Here is an 18,844-nt window from a genome sequence, read left to right as displayed (position 1 = left end):
CCTCGGTCAAGCATGACACATTCCGAAAGAGGGTTTGGCCTAAAAAGTCAATCAGTTCAATTAACCATATCCAATTCAAAGTAACCAAACAGGAAAAGCCAATTCAGAACTAGCCAATCAGGATTGAGCTTTATGTCCTGCCCATGTCCTGTTCACTCAAGAGTGTATATAAGATCATAAGACATAAGAGCAGAATTAGGCCATTCAGCCCCTCGTCTTTGCTACAGGTTTCCATCATGGCTGATCCCAGATCCCACTCAACCTCATACACCTGCCTTCTCGCCATATCTTTTGATGCCCTGACTGATCAGGAAACGATCAACTTCTGCCTTGAATATACACACAGTTTTGGCCTCCAGTGCAGTCTCTGGCAGAGCATTCCATAGATTCACTACTCTCTGGCTAAGAAATGTTTTAAAAGGTTGCCTCTCAATTTTGAGGCTGTGTCCTCCAGCTCTGGATTGCCCCACCACAGGAAACATCCTTTTCACATCCACCCTATCTAGTCCTTTCAACATTTGGTAGGTTTCAGTGAGATCCCTGCACATTCTTCTACTAAACGGAGATTAGTCAATTTATTAGTACTGTGGGGATTGATCCATTTATTGGTACTGTGGGGATTGATCCATTTATTGGTACTGTGGGGATTGATCCGTTTATTGGTACTGTGGGGATTGATCAATTGATCCATTTATCGATACTGTGGAGATTGATCTGTTTATCGATACTGTGGGAATTGATCAATTTATTGATACGATGGGAATTGATCAATTTATTGGTACTGTGGGGATTGATCAATTTATTGGTACTGTGGGAATTGATCAATTTATTGGTACTGTGGAAATTGATCCATTTATTGGTACTGTGGGGATTGATCCATTTATTGGTACTGTGGGGATTGATCTGTTTATTGGTACTGTGGAGACTGATCAATTTATTGATACTGTGGGGACTGAATGCTGCTGATCCATTACAAGAAAGCAGTTACTTTGAAATGTTTGCATGAAGGACACCCAGATGTACCTCATCATATTAAGCAATCAGTGTTATCTAAAACAGTCAAATGACAAGATGAAAGATAATCACACAAATCTACCAGCTGTTCCTCCTCTACCACAGCCCAACTGAAGAAGCTGTAGTTAAGGATACAAGTGGGCCTTGGAACTGCATTTGTGGAAAATTGCCATGATCATAATAGATATCCAATTTCGGTGGATATGTAGTTTCCATGAACATTTTTGAAGCTAAAATATTAATTTCAAAGTTAAATTTTGCTGAATAATGGCGGCAGTGGTGCTGAGTTTGCCAAATTCCTGAAGAAGAATGATATCAAGTGTGTGCACAGGCTTGACTGGTTTGGCAGAAAGACCGTTCTAATTGGGAAAGATGAACTGAAAATGGTTCTGTAGTTGAAAGTGAAACGGAGCTTGCAGATTTTTTGTTACAAGACAATTAATAAACAGGCATATGTTGAGTTACTGATAGGCAGAAGTGCTCAAACTGTAATTGGTTTTGGTGGCGTCAGATCTTGGCTGTAGTGTGTTTTTTTTAACAAGTGAAGCAGAGAGAACATTGTGACGATAGAGTTTATCATCATTTCAATGCAGATGATTCCATATTTCTGAAAGACAGCAGAATCTGCTAATCAAACTCATTATTGATGGTACTAGACCATTATTTCTCAATGATCATCACATTTTGAAGCATCATCAAGATTACCGAAGGCTTGATACATTACTGTCATTGGATCCTCTGGATGAGTCTTAATGTGGGAAACACAGATTTTAACATGTAAGAGGTGTGTGTGTGTGTGTGTGTGTGTGTGTGTGTGTGTGTGTGTACGTACAGCCTATAACAAATATTCACCCCCTTGGAAGTTTTCATGTTTTATTGTGTTACAATATTGTATCACAGTGGATTTAATTTGGCTTTTTAGACACTGATCAACAGAAAAAGACTCTTTCGTGTCAAAATGAAACAGATCTCTGCAAAGTGATCTAATTAATTACAAATATAAAACAAAATAATTGACTGCATAAGTATTCACCCCCCCCCCCCATTAATATGACACACCAAATCATTACTGGTGCAGCCTAGTTGGTTTTAGAATTCACATAATTAGTTAAATGGAGATTTGTTTTTGGAGACCTGTGTGCAGTCGAGGTGTTTAAATTGATTGTAGTAAAAATACACCTGTATCTGGAAGGTCCAATTGCTGGTGAGTCAATGCTGTGGCTAAAACTTCACCAAGAAGACAAAAGAACACTCCAAGCAACTCTGTGAAACAGTTATTGAAAAGCAGTAGTCTGGAGATGGATCCAAGAAAATTTTCAAGTTACTGAATATTCCTTGGAGTACAGTTGATTCAATTTTCAAGAAATGGAAAGAATATGGCTCAGCCGTAAATCTGCCCAGAGCAGGCCATCCTCAAACCAGTGTGACCATGCAAAAAGGGGACTAGTGAGAGGCCACCAAGAGACCTATGACAACTGTGGAGGAGTTGCAAGCTTCAGTGGCTGAGATGAGAGAGATTGTGCACAACCAGGTGCTTCACCAGTCTCAGCTTTGTGGGAGAGTGGCAAAGTAAAAGCTACTGTTGAAAAAAAACTCCCTCGGCTAGAGTTTACCAGAAGGCATGTGGGAGACTCTGAAGTCAGCTGAAAAGAGATTCTATGGTCTGATGAAAACAAAATTGAGCTTTTTGACCATCAGACTAAATGCTATGTTTGGTGTAAGCCAAACACCGCACATCAAATACTCCAATCCTACCCTACTTTATCCCTACTGTGAAGTACGGTGGTGGCGGTATCATGATGTGGTGATGTTTCACTGCAGCAGGCCCTGGAAGGCCTGTGAAGGTAGAGGGTAAAATGAATGCAGCAAAATACAGGGAAATCCTGGAATAAAACCTGATGCAGTCTGCAAGAGAACTGCGACAAGGGAGAAGATTTGTTATTCAACAAGGCAATGACCCCAAGCATAAAGCTAAATGGAATGGCTTACAAACAACAAAGTTGATGTCCTGGAGTGGCCAAGGCAGAGCTGAGAGCTCAATCCAATTGGGAATTTGTGGCTGGACTTTAGACGGGGATGTTCACTTATGATCCCATGCAGTCTGACAGAGCTTGTGCAGATTTGTAAAGAAGATTGGAGAAAAATTGCAGTGTCCAGGTGTGCAAAGCTGATAGAGACCTATCCACACAGACTCAAAGCTGTAATTACTGCCAAAGGTGCATCTAGCAAATACTGACTTGAAGGGGTGAATACTTATGCAATCAATTGTTTTGTGTTTTATGTTTGTAATTAATTCACATCACTTTGTGGAGATCTGTTTTCACTTTGACCTTGAAGAGTCTTTCTGGTGATTGGTGTCAAAAAAGCCAAATTAAAACCGCTGTGATTCAATGTTGTAAAGCAATAAAGCATGAAAACTTCTGGGGGGGGGGGCGGGTAATACTTTTTATAGGCTCTGTATATATATGTTTATGTGTGAGTATGTGTATGTATATATGTAGAGATAGAGATATAGATATAAAATGCAATCATCACAAGATCAAATCTCAAGAAATAATTCAATTGTTTAACATCCTTTAATAAAAGGAGATAACAGAATTCATTTTAGATAAAAGTGAAGGAGTTGCACCTTACAGTGTATTTAATTTAAAATGGTGCTTTTCAATTTTATGAGCATCCTAGAAACTCTGTATTCTATTAGCTGACATTTTAGATGAGGCTTTGATCGTTTGTTATTCTAATCTCTTCAAATGGAAGTGAGTAACTAAATCAACAGTAAGTTAAGACAAATATTGAAAAGAGTGGTAAAAGTCAGTGAGCAATTTTCAGTAGATTTACAATTTTGCTTTTGCACATTCCTCTGGGTTACTGCTTGTGAATTTTTTATTTAACTGGACAGGTGGAAAATAATTTGTGAATTCTGCACAGCTTCAAGTACAGATTTTCATTTAACTCAGGAGCCTCTGCAGGTATCATTTGCTCAATTATGTTCCCGGCAAAGAGCTTCCACGATGAAGAAGTGTCATGGTTTCAGGAATGCGGAGATCTTCTTATAACACATATAAAAACTTACCTTCTCATCAGAAAAGTTATACTTAAGATACATTTAAATCTGATATTCCCACCTAATGTGATTGTGTACGATGCAAGCCAGAGTCTTCCAAATACCAACGTTTCCAGCTCTCTCACCATTTAATTTCAAGTTTGTTATTCAACCATACATGAATACCCATGAATAAAGCCAAACGAAGAAGCGTTCATCCACCAGGGTGCTAAACAGAGTACCAGCAGTCACACAGCGCAAGGCACATATAAGACAGAGGTAAGATGGACACTCACACACAAAAAAGTATAGTCCAACTCCCTGAGTCCGTGAACGTTGCAGCAGTCTGCAGTCAAACACAATGCAGCTTGTCTTCTGCCAAGTGAACACTGGGTGTGGGCAGCTCCAATTCCAGCTTAGACATTGCACCACACTGCCTCCAACACTCTGGTGGTGTGGCCAGCTCCGATGCCTGTCCCTGGGCAGCTGCAGACAGACAACACCATGGCTTGAGGCCTAGACCTTGCTACAACAGAGGCTGTGCAGCTCCTCTGCCGTTCACCAATAAATCAATTAATTGGATTTGTAACATTCAGCACCATCAACTAGTGGTGACCCTCAGATAGCAGTGCTGGGTTCTTTGTTTTTTTGTCATCAAAATCAAAGATCTATACAATGAAGTGGTTAACTAGGTCAGCAAATTTGCAGATGATTCCAGGATAGGGAGTGTAGTGGACAGTGAGGAAGGCTACCAAAGCTTGCAGTGGGATCTGGACCAAATGGAAAAATGGCAGATGGAATTTAATGCAGACAAGTGTGAGATGTTGCACTTTGAGAAGACAAACCAGGATAGGACGTGCACAGTGAACAGTAGCACACTAAGGAATGTGATACGACAAAGGGTTTGGGGAATACAGATCCATAATTCCTTGCAAGTGGCATCACAGGTAGACAGGGTCATAAAGAGGAGCTCTTGCTATGGTGTCCTTCATAAATCAAAGAATTGAGTACAGCGGTTACCATAGTTCATTGCTCCAATTATAGAATTATTGAGTGGTTACAGGTCAGAAAAAGGGTATTGTGTTCACACCAGCTCTCTAAATGATCAACTGACTTGTTCCATTCTCCTGTCTTATTTCTGGAAACTTGCATGTTTTCCTTCACCATATCTTTATCCAAGGCATCTACCTCTACCACATATTCATGTAATGCAACCTTCATTTCAAGCACATAAAAAGAGTTGTCCTCATTTCACTTTTTAAGTAGGTAAATCAGGTATTTTGTACCCCAATTACTGTGATTAAAATGGAACTTTTGCATTTCTTTGTAGTAGCTGCCTGTACTGTCATTGAGATTGTTGGACAATGGAATTGAGATGGGATTTGAAGGATAGGTCTCCTTGCTTAAAATGAGCAGCCATAGAAAAGATAACCCTACACACAAGAGAATGCATGAAAAGTGGGGAACATTTATCTTCAGTGTGTCTGACAAACCAGTACGTGTTCCACCTAAAGCTCCCCCAGCTATCGTCTTTTGATTGTCCTACAGTGTCTGTGACCTCATGTTAGGCACAAGCTCAATATTAAAACAGAGACCACAACATCTCTGTGTTGTTCACAAATTTGAAAGTCTGCAATACAGCAAATACAATGAGACCCAGTAATTACATTCTGAAACAGCACATTGATTTGGTACCACACACAAAATGCTGGAGGAGCTCAGCAGGTCAGGCAGCATCAATGGAGAGTGATCAATGGAGAGCACCATTTGACACTTTGGGCCAAGACCCTTCATCAGGATTTTGTCTTGGTTGGGAGCTTTATTTCACATCTCACAGCTGATGGTTTGGAATTTGTTCCTTATTTTACTGAAAGTTAAAAGAGAAAGATTATGGGTTGCTTTATTGCTCCAGTATTTACCAAGTAGGTGGGGAAGGTTGCTGTACAAATTGGTACCCATCACCATGTACTAAATGAAGCTAGAACAGTCATGATATAATGAATAATGTTCTGATGCTAGAGCTTCCACAGAAAATGTAAAACATTTACAAAGTAGTTTTTATGCTCTCAGAAGTTGGGTGATATACACCCCAATTTCTTGGCTTCAGGTTCTTTATCTACCCAGAAAATGTTAGTGTTCTGAAAAGAAAGGAAAGAGTAGAAAGGAATTGCTAATATTGATCTTTAGGTCATTGGCATTCTTCTGTCTTTGTCAAAGGGCTTAAATCTCACTTCAGAAATCATTGATCACTTAACTTTTCTTACTGACAAGTTGGTGTTTCCTTCTCCCACACTGCCCTCCTCCATAACGAAGTCAGATTAATTAGCACTTCTTCAAAAATAAGGCTACTAACCCATCTCCAGCTTTCCTGTATTCTCCAGAGACCATGAGTAAACTCATGTTAGATGTAAACGTGCTGAATGGGAATCAGCAATACAATATGTGGGTAGAGAAACCCTAAGACAAAAACGTTTCAGATAACTAGTCCAAGTCTTTTACTGTTTTAGTGCGCTTCTCTTTCATAGGATTTGAACAATGTTTGTTTGTGTTTTTTTAATTAGCTGAACTTTTTATTGAACTACAAAGAACCAAAGAAGCTTCATTTTGCATCGAAGAAGCAGCAAGCCTTTTTTCCGTATCACATGATGTAATATTTATGCGTGGGTGGTTGGCAGAGGTGAGCGGCAATTTAAATGCAGCCAAGCACTTTTATGATGAAGCACTTGCCATGAATCCAAGAAGTGCAAAGATCATGGAGCACTTGGTGAGTTATTTTTAAAAGTCTTTCAAAAATTAAATATATTCGCCTTAAGGTAGAACAACAATGGCAGGTATTTCTGGGAATAATGCAGAAGGTGCTGGATCGGTTCATTCCAAAGAAGAAGAAAGATCCTAAGGGGAGTAAGGGGTGGCCGTGGCTGATGAGGGAAGTAAAGCAGTATAAAAATAAAAGGGAAGAAGTATAACATAGCAAAGATGAGTGGGAAACCAGAGGACTGGGAAGCTTTTAAAGAGCAACAGAAGATAACAAAAAAGGCAATACACCAAGAAAAAATGAGATACGAAGATAAGCTAGCCAAGAATATAAAGGAGGATAGTAAAAGCTTCTTTAGGTATGTGAATAGCAAAAAAAAAGTTAAGACCAAAATTGGGCCATTGAAGATAGAAACGGGTGAATTTATTATGGGGAACAAGGAAATGGCAGATGAATTGAACAGGTACTTTGGATCTGTCTTCACTAGGGAAGACACAAACAATCTCCCAGATGTGATAGTGGCCAAAGGAACTAGGGTAAAGGATGAACTGAAGGAAATTTATATTTGGCAAGAAACGGTGTTGGATAGACTGTTGAGTCTGAAGGCTGATAAGTCCCCGGGACCTGATGGTCTGCATCCCAGGGTACCTAAAGAGGTGGCTCTAGAAATCATGGACGCATTGGTAATCATTTTCCAATGTTCTATAGATTGAGAAACAGTTCCTGCTGACTGGAGGGTGACTAATGTTGTCCCACTTTTCAAGAAAGGAGGGAGAGAGAAAACAGGGAATTGTAGACCGGTTAGCCTGACGTCAGTGGTGGGAAAGATGCTGGAGTCAATTATGAAAGAGGAAATTATGACACATTTGGATAGCAGTAGAAGGATCAGTCCGAGTCAGCGTGGATTTATGAAGGGAAAATCATGCTTGACTAATCTTCTGGAGTTTTTTGAGGATGTAACTATGAAAATGGACAAGGGAGAGCCAGTGGATGTAGTGTACCTGGACTTTCAGAAAGCTTTTGATAAAGTCCCACATAGGAGATCAATGGGCAAAATTAGGGCACATGGCATTGGGGGCAGAGTACTGACATGGATTGAAAATTGACTGGCTTACAGGAAACAAAGAGTAGCGATTAATGGGTCCCTTTCGGAATGGCAGGCTGTGACCAGTGGGGTACCGCAAGGGTCGGTGCTGGAACTGCAGCTGTTTACAATATACATTAATGATTTAGTTGGAGGGATTAAAAGTAACATTAGCAAATTTGCCGATGTCACAAAGCTGAGTGCAGTGTGAAATGTCAGGAGGATGCTATGAGAATGCAGGGTGACTTGGACAGGTTGGGTGAGTGGGCAAATGTATGGCAGATGCAGTTTAATGTGGATAAGTGCGAGGTTATCCACTTTGGTGGCAAGAATAGGAAGGCAGATTACTACCTAAATGGAGTCAAGTTAGGAAAAGGGGAAGTACAATGAGATCTAGGTGTTCTTGTACATCAGTCAATGAAAGCAAGCATGCAGGTACAGCAGGCAGTGAAGAATGCTAATGGCATGCTGGCCTTTATAACAAGAGGAATTGAGTATCGTAGTAAAGAGGTCCTTCTGCAGCTGTATAGGGCCCTGGTGAGACCCCACCTGGAGTATTGCGTGCAGTTTTGGTCTCCAAATTTGAGGAAGGACGTTCTTGCTATTGAGGGAGTGCAGCATAGGTTCACAAGGTTAATTCCCGGAATGGCGGGACTGTCATATGTTGAAAGATTGGAGCGACTGGGCTTGTATACACTGGAATATAGAAGGATGAGAGGGGATCTGATTGAAACATATAAGATTATTAAGGGATTGGACATGCTGGAAGCAGGAAGCATGTTCCCGCTGATGGGTGAGTCCAGAACTAGAGGTCACAGTTTAAGAATAAGGGGTAAGACATTTAAAACAGAGATGCGGAAAAACTTTTTCACCCAGAGAGTGGTGGATATGTGAAATGCTCTGCCCCAGAAGGCAGTGGAGGCCAAGTCTCTGGATGCATTCAAGAGAGAGTTAGATAGAGCTCTTATAGATAGCAGGGTCAAGGGATATGGGGAGAGGGCAGGAACGGGGTACTGATTGTGTATGATCAGCCATGATCACAGTGAATGGTGGTGCTGGCTAGAAGGGCCAAATGGCCTACTCCTGCATCTACTGTCTATTGTTCTTGAATTTCACTTTCTCACTCTCTCTCAACCTCAGAAACACCCCCCCCCCCCCCATTAAAGCCATCAGCAATCTTGTTTTTTTGTGCAGAATTCACACGTGATTAACTCCAGCCAAACTAACTGGATGGGAGCCATAAGAGACTACAGATGTTGGACTGTGATACAACACAGAACAACACCAGAGGAACTCAGTGGGTCAGGTGGTGTCTACAAAGACAAATGGACATTCAACCTTTCACCTGGACCAAATGAAGAGTTGCAATTCGAAACAATGGTCCATTTCACTGCATAGGTGCTGCCTAGCCTGCTGAGTTTCTGGCTAGATAGGAATCAGAAACAAGGCCCTGCCTGATTTTCTTTCTTTTGTTTTCTTCCCTTCTACTCTTCCTGCTCTCCTTATCTGAGCTAGAAACCATGAAATCAATATTAGAATATTCTCCTCTGAGATAAATAAACACAGACAAGACTGAAATCGAATCTGTGATTGTTTTTTCTATGTAGTTAGTACCACAGCTGTTAGGTGGTAAAATGAACAAACCCTAATTTATTTAGTGCATAGCATCTGATGCCAATTAGGATATATATTCAATACAATAATTTAGGTCAACGAAAATCAAATAACTCTCAGGATACCAATTAACTCTCAAGTCACAAATTTCTGTAATTGAACAAATTAGGTTTTAATAAGAGAGGTTAAATAAAAGTTAACAGAGGTTACCATATCTTTCAGTGTGATTGGAATGGAAGGGAGACCAACCTGTGGATTGGGAGAGAATTTATGGTCAATTACCAAATGCTGGCAATTCGGCCCAATCAAGTGGTTGCCAGCTTTCTTCCAGAACAGTAATGGCCTAATTACACTTGAACATCTACACCTCATCAAACTTCTCTTTACCTTTAACTTCATATTTAAGATATTATTAAATATTGCTTCTGACACTAGCTCTAGCTTTAAAATACTCCGGTGATTGTAATTTTATTTTTCCCTTGTCTGGTCCAAATGTCCTGCATTTAATATTTCACCATCTCAAGGCTGTCAAAACTATTGGACAGGGTCTACTTTGATGTACTGCAGTCAAAACTTAATGAACACTTCCTTCAAATCCTTCTGTAATCTTCCTTGCCCGAAAGAAAACAGCTACCATTCTGTTTTAATGTGAATCATTCTTTTTATATGTGCTTTCATTCAAGCAGCGTGCCAGTGAATCTGGGCAGCTCCTTTGATGTCCAATATCCTCCCAATTATACCAAGCCCCAAATTCCACGTGATCTTGCAGCCTTGATAAGGCTTTTATAAATCCATCATTACATCTCAATTTTTACATCTGAATACAGTTTGAAATGCTGTTTTTAATAACTTGTGAATCTGAGTGCCTATATCCTCTGAAACAGCAGAACAAAAAGTCTAACACAAGTGTTTCAACATCCTAAATTTGGATTGTGTATCTTTAGATGCATCGTTGTTTCCAAGAGAAGCCAGTGGAGGATAATTTAGCAAGCTGCACCAGCTTTTCATTAGTGTTTTGAAGGGCATTTTACTTTCTAGACAGCTCTTACAATGTTTTTCTTGGAGCTAGCTTAGTCATACTTTGTAGGAAAGGTTGCAAGCAGGTCAATGTTGGCTGCTTATTGGAGACAAGATTCTTCAAATAGTTTGTAGAATTATAAATTGAACCTGAACTGCCTGTGTGCGCTGGTCAACTAAAATGAGGGAAGGCACAAATTCACAATAAGGCTGGCAGGATCTGGGAAGAATGGAAAAGTAAGTTGAGCTTTTTTTTATTGGAACCTCTCTTCTTACATCAAAAGTTGAAATTAATAATCTGCTTCAGCTGTTGGGTGACCTGGATATGTATTTCTGGCATGTTCTGATTTTCAATTTTGTTACATCATATTAAAAAAAAATTCTGAAAGTAAGTTACTTGGAACCATGACATATTTCTTGTTAGTGAAATTATTTGATCTAAGGCCTTTTAAGTAGGATTAACGATTTCCAAAATCCTTGATATTTTGCTTTGTAATCATCAATAGCTAAAGCATGGAAAGAGACAAATGGAAGATGGCTGCAGATTTTGTTTTGAGTGGAGATAGCAGCCACATTTCCCTGATGCTGTGAAGACATTTTACTTGCTTAGCTCACTTCCATTCAATTAGTCCCAATAAATTGGCTGATGTTTCAGATTCATATGCCTGTGACAGTTCACATAAACATACTATTAATTAGCGCATGCCTCTTGCATTGCATAACCGGGTATGGATAACCTTAATATTGAAACTCTGTGAAATAGCCTTCAAACAGTTAATTTGGAACATTTTTTGATCTGCTACGTGACTACATTTGAGAGTCTTTTGAAGTGATAATATGTGGAGCAACTTTTGTCCAAAGTAACCAGTGGCATCACAGTGTTTTGCTGAATGTTCTGAATATGTATAGTCAAATCTTCTAAAATTCTCAGTTCTCTCAACATTATTCTCTTTAAAAACAAACTGAATTGTTATTGAACTTCTTTTCAATCATAAGGAACAGTGAAGCCATAATCAGAACGATGCAGGTTAACAAAAGCAGACCTGATTCTGGATTTCACTTCCTGGGACATGGCTTCCTGTTGTTAATGACCTCATTGCTCATTTGCCATGATGTCTAGATGTTACTAATATGATTTGACAAGGAAAAAGGAAGAAAGAGGGATTAAGTACAGATTCAACATCACCATAAATAGTGACTAACCGGTTACATTCACATTACTGCTGTGTGTGCATTCGTTCCTGTGTCTTTTTTCTAAATGTTCTTAACTGATTGCAAAGCACTCCTGGATACTCACTTTGGGAGTTGTGAAATATATTTGAAATAAAGAGCAGGATAATAGCTTGAATATGAACGCTGTAGACAGTGCATAAAAAGGCTTTGGGAAGCAACATTTGAACTAAGAAATGGTTACAGCAGGTGAAAGTGTAATCAATGTGGATATTAGTTGTAGTAAGAATGGTAAGAAGAGGGTAAATCTAGGAACAAATCAATTGCTCTATAGTGTACAGTGTGCCATGCACAGTAGTACTGGTAAAATGAAAAGATCAATACAGATTGTGTAGAGAATTTGCTGGCTAGATATTTCACTTGTAAAACCTGTTACCGATCAGTATTTTTCTTGTAGCAGTGCGAGAGGAGAATTATAAAAGTTACCAAGATATGGGAACACTGTAGAACATCTGAACTGATATGGTAATGCTGTAATATTGTAGAATTTGGAATTGCTTCAGTAACAAAGTAAATATATTGAATTATCATCTGTCAAATTTTCTAAAAATCAACTGGAGGCATAGTTTGTGTTATATTTCAGACATCTAAGAATTACTTATTTTTAATCTGATTTGAGTCATTTGCCTGGTTTTCACAAATGGATATCTATGTTGAGACTTGCACAATGGATATACAACTTCCTCATACCCGCAGTAAACCTATTTCAAAACTAAATGTTAGAGGCATAAGGCTGCAACGTTATTAAGAGAATAGAAGTGAAAACTGTGAGGCTCGACTTCAGACTCCCAGAATTAAATCTAAAACTTAGGATTGGCTATACTTGTGTAATGTGGCCTTTAATAAATGTTAACTTTGTGCATATTGGCGGTGGTTACAAAATGGAAATGAAATACCACCTATTGTGTGAGAGATGGGGGCAGGAGGATGAGATGGTGTTTTATTCTTTGTCCACTACCCCCCACCCGCATTCCTCCTCTCCTAAATCTGTACAACGTGTGTGTACTTGGCTGACTTTTCATTGGAATGACATTACATACTGTAAAGTTTGCAAAGGTAACTTGATTTACTGTTACAGAGACTCTGTAATTACAGTGACCTTGGCTGACAATTACAAGGAGTTTTGTAGCACAGAAACAACATTTGGCCTATGATAATACTTCAGTGCATTCCTCAGTATGTATTCATGCTGCCTGCAATATGCGTTCCCTTATGGTCACCTTGCTTTCCTGGATGACCATCAAGTTTTGAGCAGACCGAAGAGAGTGTTTCATCAAGTTGAAGACAGTAGTGTTTGATACCTGTCCCTGTATGTGTCTCTGGGTACAGCCCATAAATCAGAGATCCCTCTCTCACACAGCTACTTGGGATGAACTATGATGAAGGTCCTTCTCCATTCTCTCTCGGCAAATTCCCAGTCTGCAAAGAGGTAGGCAGCCATCTCGTCCCTATCACAGTCGTCCTGAGGGAGTTGTGTGTTGGAAGTGATAATCCTGTCATACAGGAAGGACCTGACTGGGAGGACTCCTACCGCTGCTAATCAAATGAGCTTTTGGTGGTTGTAGATGGGTGTTAGGGTGTATGCTGGAGTTGTGTAAATATAGCAGATATTAATTCAAATAAGAACCAGGCTTCAGTTCTTATCGTGAATGTAAGTTTGTTCAGGCTGCCCCACTGAGAGATTGCATATAGAAGAGCCAAACATTAAGACAATAACTTAGCCCATGTTGCCTGGTTTGATGCAAGCTGGCAGACCAGACTGATGTTCTCACTCAACATATCAAACATGGTCACAGTTACAGGCAATCAGTAGTTTTTGTGTACTCAGTAACAGCCTTGACAACAGTCAGTTTAGGTGTCTGTCTGTCTGTTATCAAAAGGTTTTAGAATATTTGTTTTAATTAGTTTCTCCCAAAGGCGTTTGGACTTTCAGAGGTGTCTTACAATTACAAAGTGCTTCCACTATGTATCTCAAGGAACCATTTGTCAACCAAAAGTATTGAAGTAAACAATGTCATTGTGACGACTGAAATTGTATTGAATCACCTATTACCATTCATTTAAGGTATAAAAATGAGATGTATAAATAAGAGAAAATCCACACAAGCTGGAAATCCAAGCAACACACACAAAGTGCTGGAGGAACTCAGCAGGCCAGGCAGCATCTGCCAGAACAAGCAGGATCTCCCAGTGGCCACCCATTTTAATTCCACTTCCCATTCCCGTTCCGCTATGTCCATCCGTGGCCTCCTCCATTGTCATGATGAGGCCACACTCAGGTTGGAGGAATATCACCTTGTATTCCATTTGGGTAGCCTCCAACCTGATGGCATGAATATCAATTTCTCAAACTTCCAGTAATGCTCCTCACACCCCCGCCCTTCACCTCTTCTCATCCTCTTATCCCTCGCCTACCCATCACCTCCCTATGGTGCTCCTCCCCCCTTTTTCTTTGGTGTCTCTTTCACCAATCAACTTCCCAGCTCTTTACTTCATTCCTTCACCTCCAGGTCTCACCTATTACCTGGTATTTTTCTCTCTCCCCTCTCCCCACCTTTTAAATCCACTACGCAGCTTTTTTTCTCCAGTCCTGCCGAAGAGTTTCAGTCCGAAACATCAACTGTACCTTTCTCTGTAGATGCTGCCTGGCCTGCTGAGTTCCTGCAGCATTAAAATGTGATGTACCTTTGTGTTTGTGAACCTCTACCCAAGAGTGTCTCCAGAATACTGCCTGCTTATTGTACTGAATAAAGACTTTGATATTACCAGCTTCAGTGACTTTGATCACAGTCACAACAGTGTACACTGTAGACAAGTACAGCACAGAAACAGGCCCTTCAGCCCATCTAGTCTATGCTGAAACTTTAAACTGCCTACCCACATTGACCTACACCGGGACCATAGACCCCACACCCCTTCTATCCAAACTTCTCTTAAGCATTGCAATCGAGCTCACATGCACCTCTTGTGCTGGCAGCTCATTCCACATTCTCATGACTCTGAGTGAAGAAGTTTCCCCTCTTGTTCCCCATAAACTTCTCACCTTTCACCCTTAACCCATGACCTCTGGTTATAGTTCCACCCAACTTCAGTGAAAAAAAGCCGCCTTGTATTTACCCTTTCTATGCTGCTCATAATTTTTTATGCTTCTATCAAATCTCCTCTTAAATCTCCTCTTAAATCTGCGTTCTAAAGAATACAGTCCTAACCTATTCAATATTTCCTTATAATTCAGGTCCTCCAAACCCGGCAACATTCTTGTAAATTCTCTCTGTACTCTTTACATCTTTCTTGTAGTTAGGTGACCAAAACTGCACACATACTCCAAACTAGGCCACATCAATCTCTTATACAGCTTCAACATAACATCAGAATCAGGTTTAACTTCATTGACATATGTCATGAAATTCATTAACTTTCCATTTCCCTTGCTCAATGCATTGTTCTATGAAGGCCAATGTTCCAAAAGCTTTCTTTACGATCCTATGTACATGTGATGCCACTTTCCATGAATTATGGATTTGTATTCTCAGATCCCTTTGTTCTACCACACTCCTCAGAGCCCTACTGTTCACTGTGTAAGACCTACCTGGTTGGTCCTACTGAAGTGCAAAACCTCCCACTTATCTGTGTTAAATTCCATCTGCCACTTTTCAGCCTATTCACTCTGCAAACTGCGATAGCCTTCCTCACTGTCCGCTGCACCCCCAGTCTTGGTGTCATCCGCAAATTTGCTGATCCAGTTAACCACAATATCATCCAGATCAACAAAGGACCCAGCACCGATCCCTGTGATACACCACTAATCACAGGCCTCCAGGCAGAGAGGCAACTCTGACTGCCATTCTCTGGCTTCTCCCACATAAGATGTCTAATCCTATTTACTACCTCATCCTGAATACTGAGCAACTGAATATTTTTGACCAGCCTCCTATGTGGGACCTTGTCAAATGTCTTACTAAAGTCTATGTAGACAACATCCACTGCCTTGCCTTCATCCATGTTCCTTATAACTTGCTTGAAAAACACTATAAGATTAGTTAGGCATGAGTTACCATGCACAAAGCCATGCTGACTGTCCTTAATCAGTCCGTGTCTATTTAAATACTTGTATATCCAGTACCCTAGAACACTTTCCAATAACTTTCCCACAACTGCTGTCAGACTCACTGGCCGACAATTTTCTGGTTTCTGTTTTAGAGCCTTTTTTAAACAGCAGGACAGCATTGACTGTCCTTCAATCCTCTGGTACTTCCATTGTCGCAAAGGATGATCTAAATATCTTTACTGAGGCTCCTGCAATTTCTGCAGATACCTCCCATGGGATGTGAGGGAACGCCTTGTCAGGCCCCGGGAACTTCACCCTGATTTGTCACAAGGTAGTAAACACCTCCTCATCTGTAATCTGTACAGTGTCCATGAAGTTGATGCCGCTTTGCTTCACTTCTGGAGACTCTATGTCTGCTTCCTGAGTAAACTCAGAAACAAAAATTTATCTAGGATCTCCTCCATCTGTTTTGACTCCATGCATGGATTACCATTCTGATGTTCCAGAGGACCATTTTTGTCCCTTGCAATGCTTTTGTTCTTAACAGATCAGTAGAATCCCTTTTGACTCTCCTTCACCTTGTTTGCTAGAGCAAGTTCAGGTCTTCTTTTGGCCCCTGAGATTTCTTTCTTAAGTGTTCTTTTACATTTCTTATACTCCATAAGCACCTTATTTGTTCCTACCTGCTTGTACCTGCTTTGCACCCCCTTCTTTCTCTTAACCAGGGCCTCAATATCTCTTGTAAACCAAGGTTCCCTACACTTGTTATCTTTACCTTTTATTCTGACAAGTGTATGCAAGCTTTGTACTCAAAGTTTTGTTTTTCAAGGCCTCACACATACCAAGTACACCTTTTCACAGAAAACAGCCTGTCTTAATCCACACTTGCCAGATAATTTCTGATACCATCAAAATTGGCCTTTTTCCTATTTAGAATCTCAGCCAGTGGGCCAGACCTATCTCTTTGCATATTTACTTTGAAGCTAATGGCTTTGTGGTCACTGAATGTAAAGTGATCCCCTACACAAGCTTATATCACCTGCTGTTTCATTCCCTAATAGCCGGTCCAGTATTGCACGCTCTCTCATTGGGACCTCTACATACTGAAGAAGGAAACATTCCTGAACACATTTCACAAATTCTACCCCATCTATTCCCTTTACAGAATGGGATTCCCAGTCAATAAATTAAAATCACCTACCATAACATCCTTATGTTTCTTGCAACAGTCTGTGATCTCTTTACAAATTTGTTCCTCTAAATCCCTTGGACGGTTGGGTGCTCTGTAATATAGCCCCATTAATGTAGTCATGCCTTTCTTATTTCTCAGTTCCATCCATAACATCTCAACAGTCGAGTTCTCTAGTCTTTCTTGATGGAGCACCTCCGTGACACTTTACCTGACTAGTAATGCCACCCCTCCTCCTTTAATTTTCCCCTCTGTCACGTCTAAGACAGCTATGCCCCAGAATGCTGCAACCAAGTCTCACTAATGGCTCCAAAGTCATAATTCCAGATGTTGATCCATGCCTGAGCTCATCTGCCTTTCCTACGATACTTGTATTGAAATATACGCAGCATTGGACACTAGTCGCACCATGCTTAACCTTTTAATTCCTGACCTTGTCTGATGTCTTAACACCTGGCTCCTCAACCCCTTCACTATCTGTTCTGGCATTGTGGTTCCTATTGCCCCAAAACTCTAGTTTAAACCACACCATCCAGCATTAACAAACCTTTCTGCTAGGATATTAGTTGTCCTCCTGTTCAGGTGCAAACTGTTCCTACTGTATACCTTCTCTGGAAGAGAGCCCAATGATCCAAAAGTGTTATGCCCTCCCTCCCAACCAACTCCTTAGCCACATATTAAACTGTATAATCTTCCTGGTTCTGGCCTCAGTAGCTTGTGGCATGATGGGTAACAACCCTGAGATCACAACCCTAGAGGTCAGTGCCTTCAACTTAGCATCCAACTTTATGAACTTCATATGCAGAACACATCTTGCCTTTTATCGTTGGTACCTACGTGGACCGTGGCCTCTAGCTGTTCACCCTCCCACTCAAGAATGCTGAGGACTGCACTCGAGAGGCAACATACCATCCGGGAATCTCGTTCTTGCCCACAGAACCTTCTGCCCTTTCCTCTAACAGATACCTTATCACCACATTGTGCCTCTTCTTCCCCCTTCCCTTCTGAGTCACAGAGGCAGGCTTGGTGCCAGAGACCTGACTGCTGTGGCTTTCCTCTGTTAGTGTGTTCTAGCAATGGGACGTTCTGCCAGATGAGTTGGACATTCCGCCCAGGGTATCCATCAAGTTCTTGGTTTGCAGCCTGATGAACCTGTGGCCCTAGTTGTTGTCAGGAATATTTTCTTCCATGCAGAATAGCTAGTGTGGCAATGTCCAGCTGACATGGCAGTGGGGCCAGCCTGATCCTGCACAACACTAGAGAAAGGTGGAACCTGTGCACACAGTGACACTGGTATCCAGCACGCCTTGGTTCCAGTCATAGACTGATTCATCCACATGCTCATCAGGACGAGGATGATACTGGGTACAGATTTGTCCCTATCATTTAGAGCAAGGGTTCCCAACCTTTTTTATGCCATGAACCAGTACGATTAAACAAGGGGACTGTGGATCCCAGGTGGGAATCCCCTAGTCTATGGGACTTGTGCATTGCAACCCTTAGGACTCATTCCATCTTGGATCCCGGATGAACTGGAAGACAATCGCTCTTAATCTGAAAAACAAACTGTCCTTCCTTTTTCATTTCTAGATGCCTCAGACTCTCTGAACCAGATCTGTAGCACCTGCAGGCAGTCTGACCTGAGGATGAGATGATGGATCAGTCAGACCAGCCATCTAAATCCATGGTCCTGTCCCTCTTCAGCTTTACTCTGGCGACTGATATCAGCTCATTAGTTGCAGACGCTGATCAATCTGTGAACCCACCACAGGAAATGACAATATCATTCATGTACAGGGAGGTTTTGACCTGTGTCACTCAACATCTCCCTTCTTGTGCCCTCATCCTTT

At 40.9% G+C, this 18,844-nt stretch overlaps 1 protein-coding gene across 4 annotated transcripts in view; it reads left to right on the top strand.

Annotated features, from left to right (window-relative positions):
• LOC132402741 (tetratricopeptide repeat protein 7A-like) overlaps positions 1-18,844 on the top strand; it is a 245,947-nt gene that overhangs the window by 182,589 nt on the left and 44,514 nt on the right. For 3 of the 4 annotated variants that reach the window (XM_059985708.1, XM_059985710.1, XM_059985709.1), the window contains one exon: positions 6,619-6,821. In XM_059985708.1, coding sequence (XP_059841691.1) covers positions 6,619-6,821 — 203 coding nt within the window. Of the gene's footprint in view, positions 1-6,618; positions 6,822-9,090; positions 10,765-18,844 lie in introns of all 4 variants that reach the window. The other variant, XR_009515057.1, reaches the window with a different exon arrangement.

This window comes from Hypanus sabinus, chromosome 12 (assembly GCF_030144855.1).
Source record: "Hypanus sabinus isolate sHypSab1 chromosome 12, sHypSab1.hap1, whole genome shotgun sequence".
Lineage (NCBI taxonomy): Eukaryota > Metazoa > Chordata > Chondrichthyes > Myliobatiformes > Dasyatidae > Hypanus > Hypanus sabinus.
This window is presented reverse-complemented; position numbering and strand designations above follow the sequence as displayed.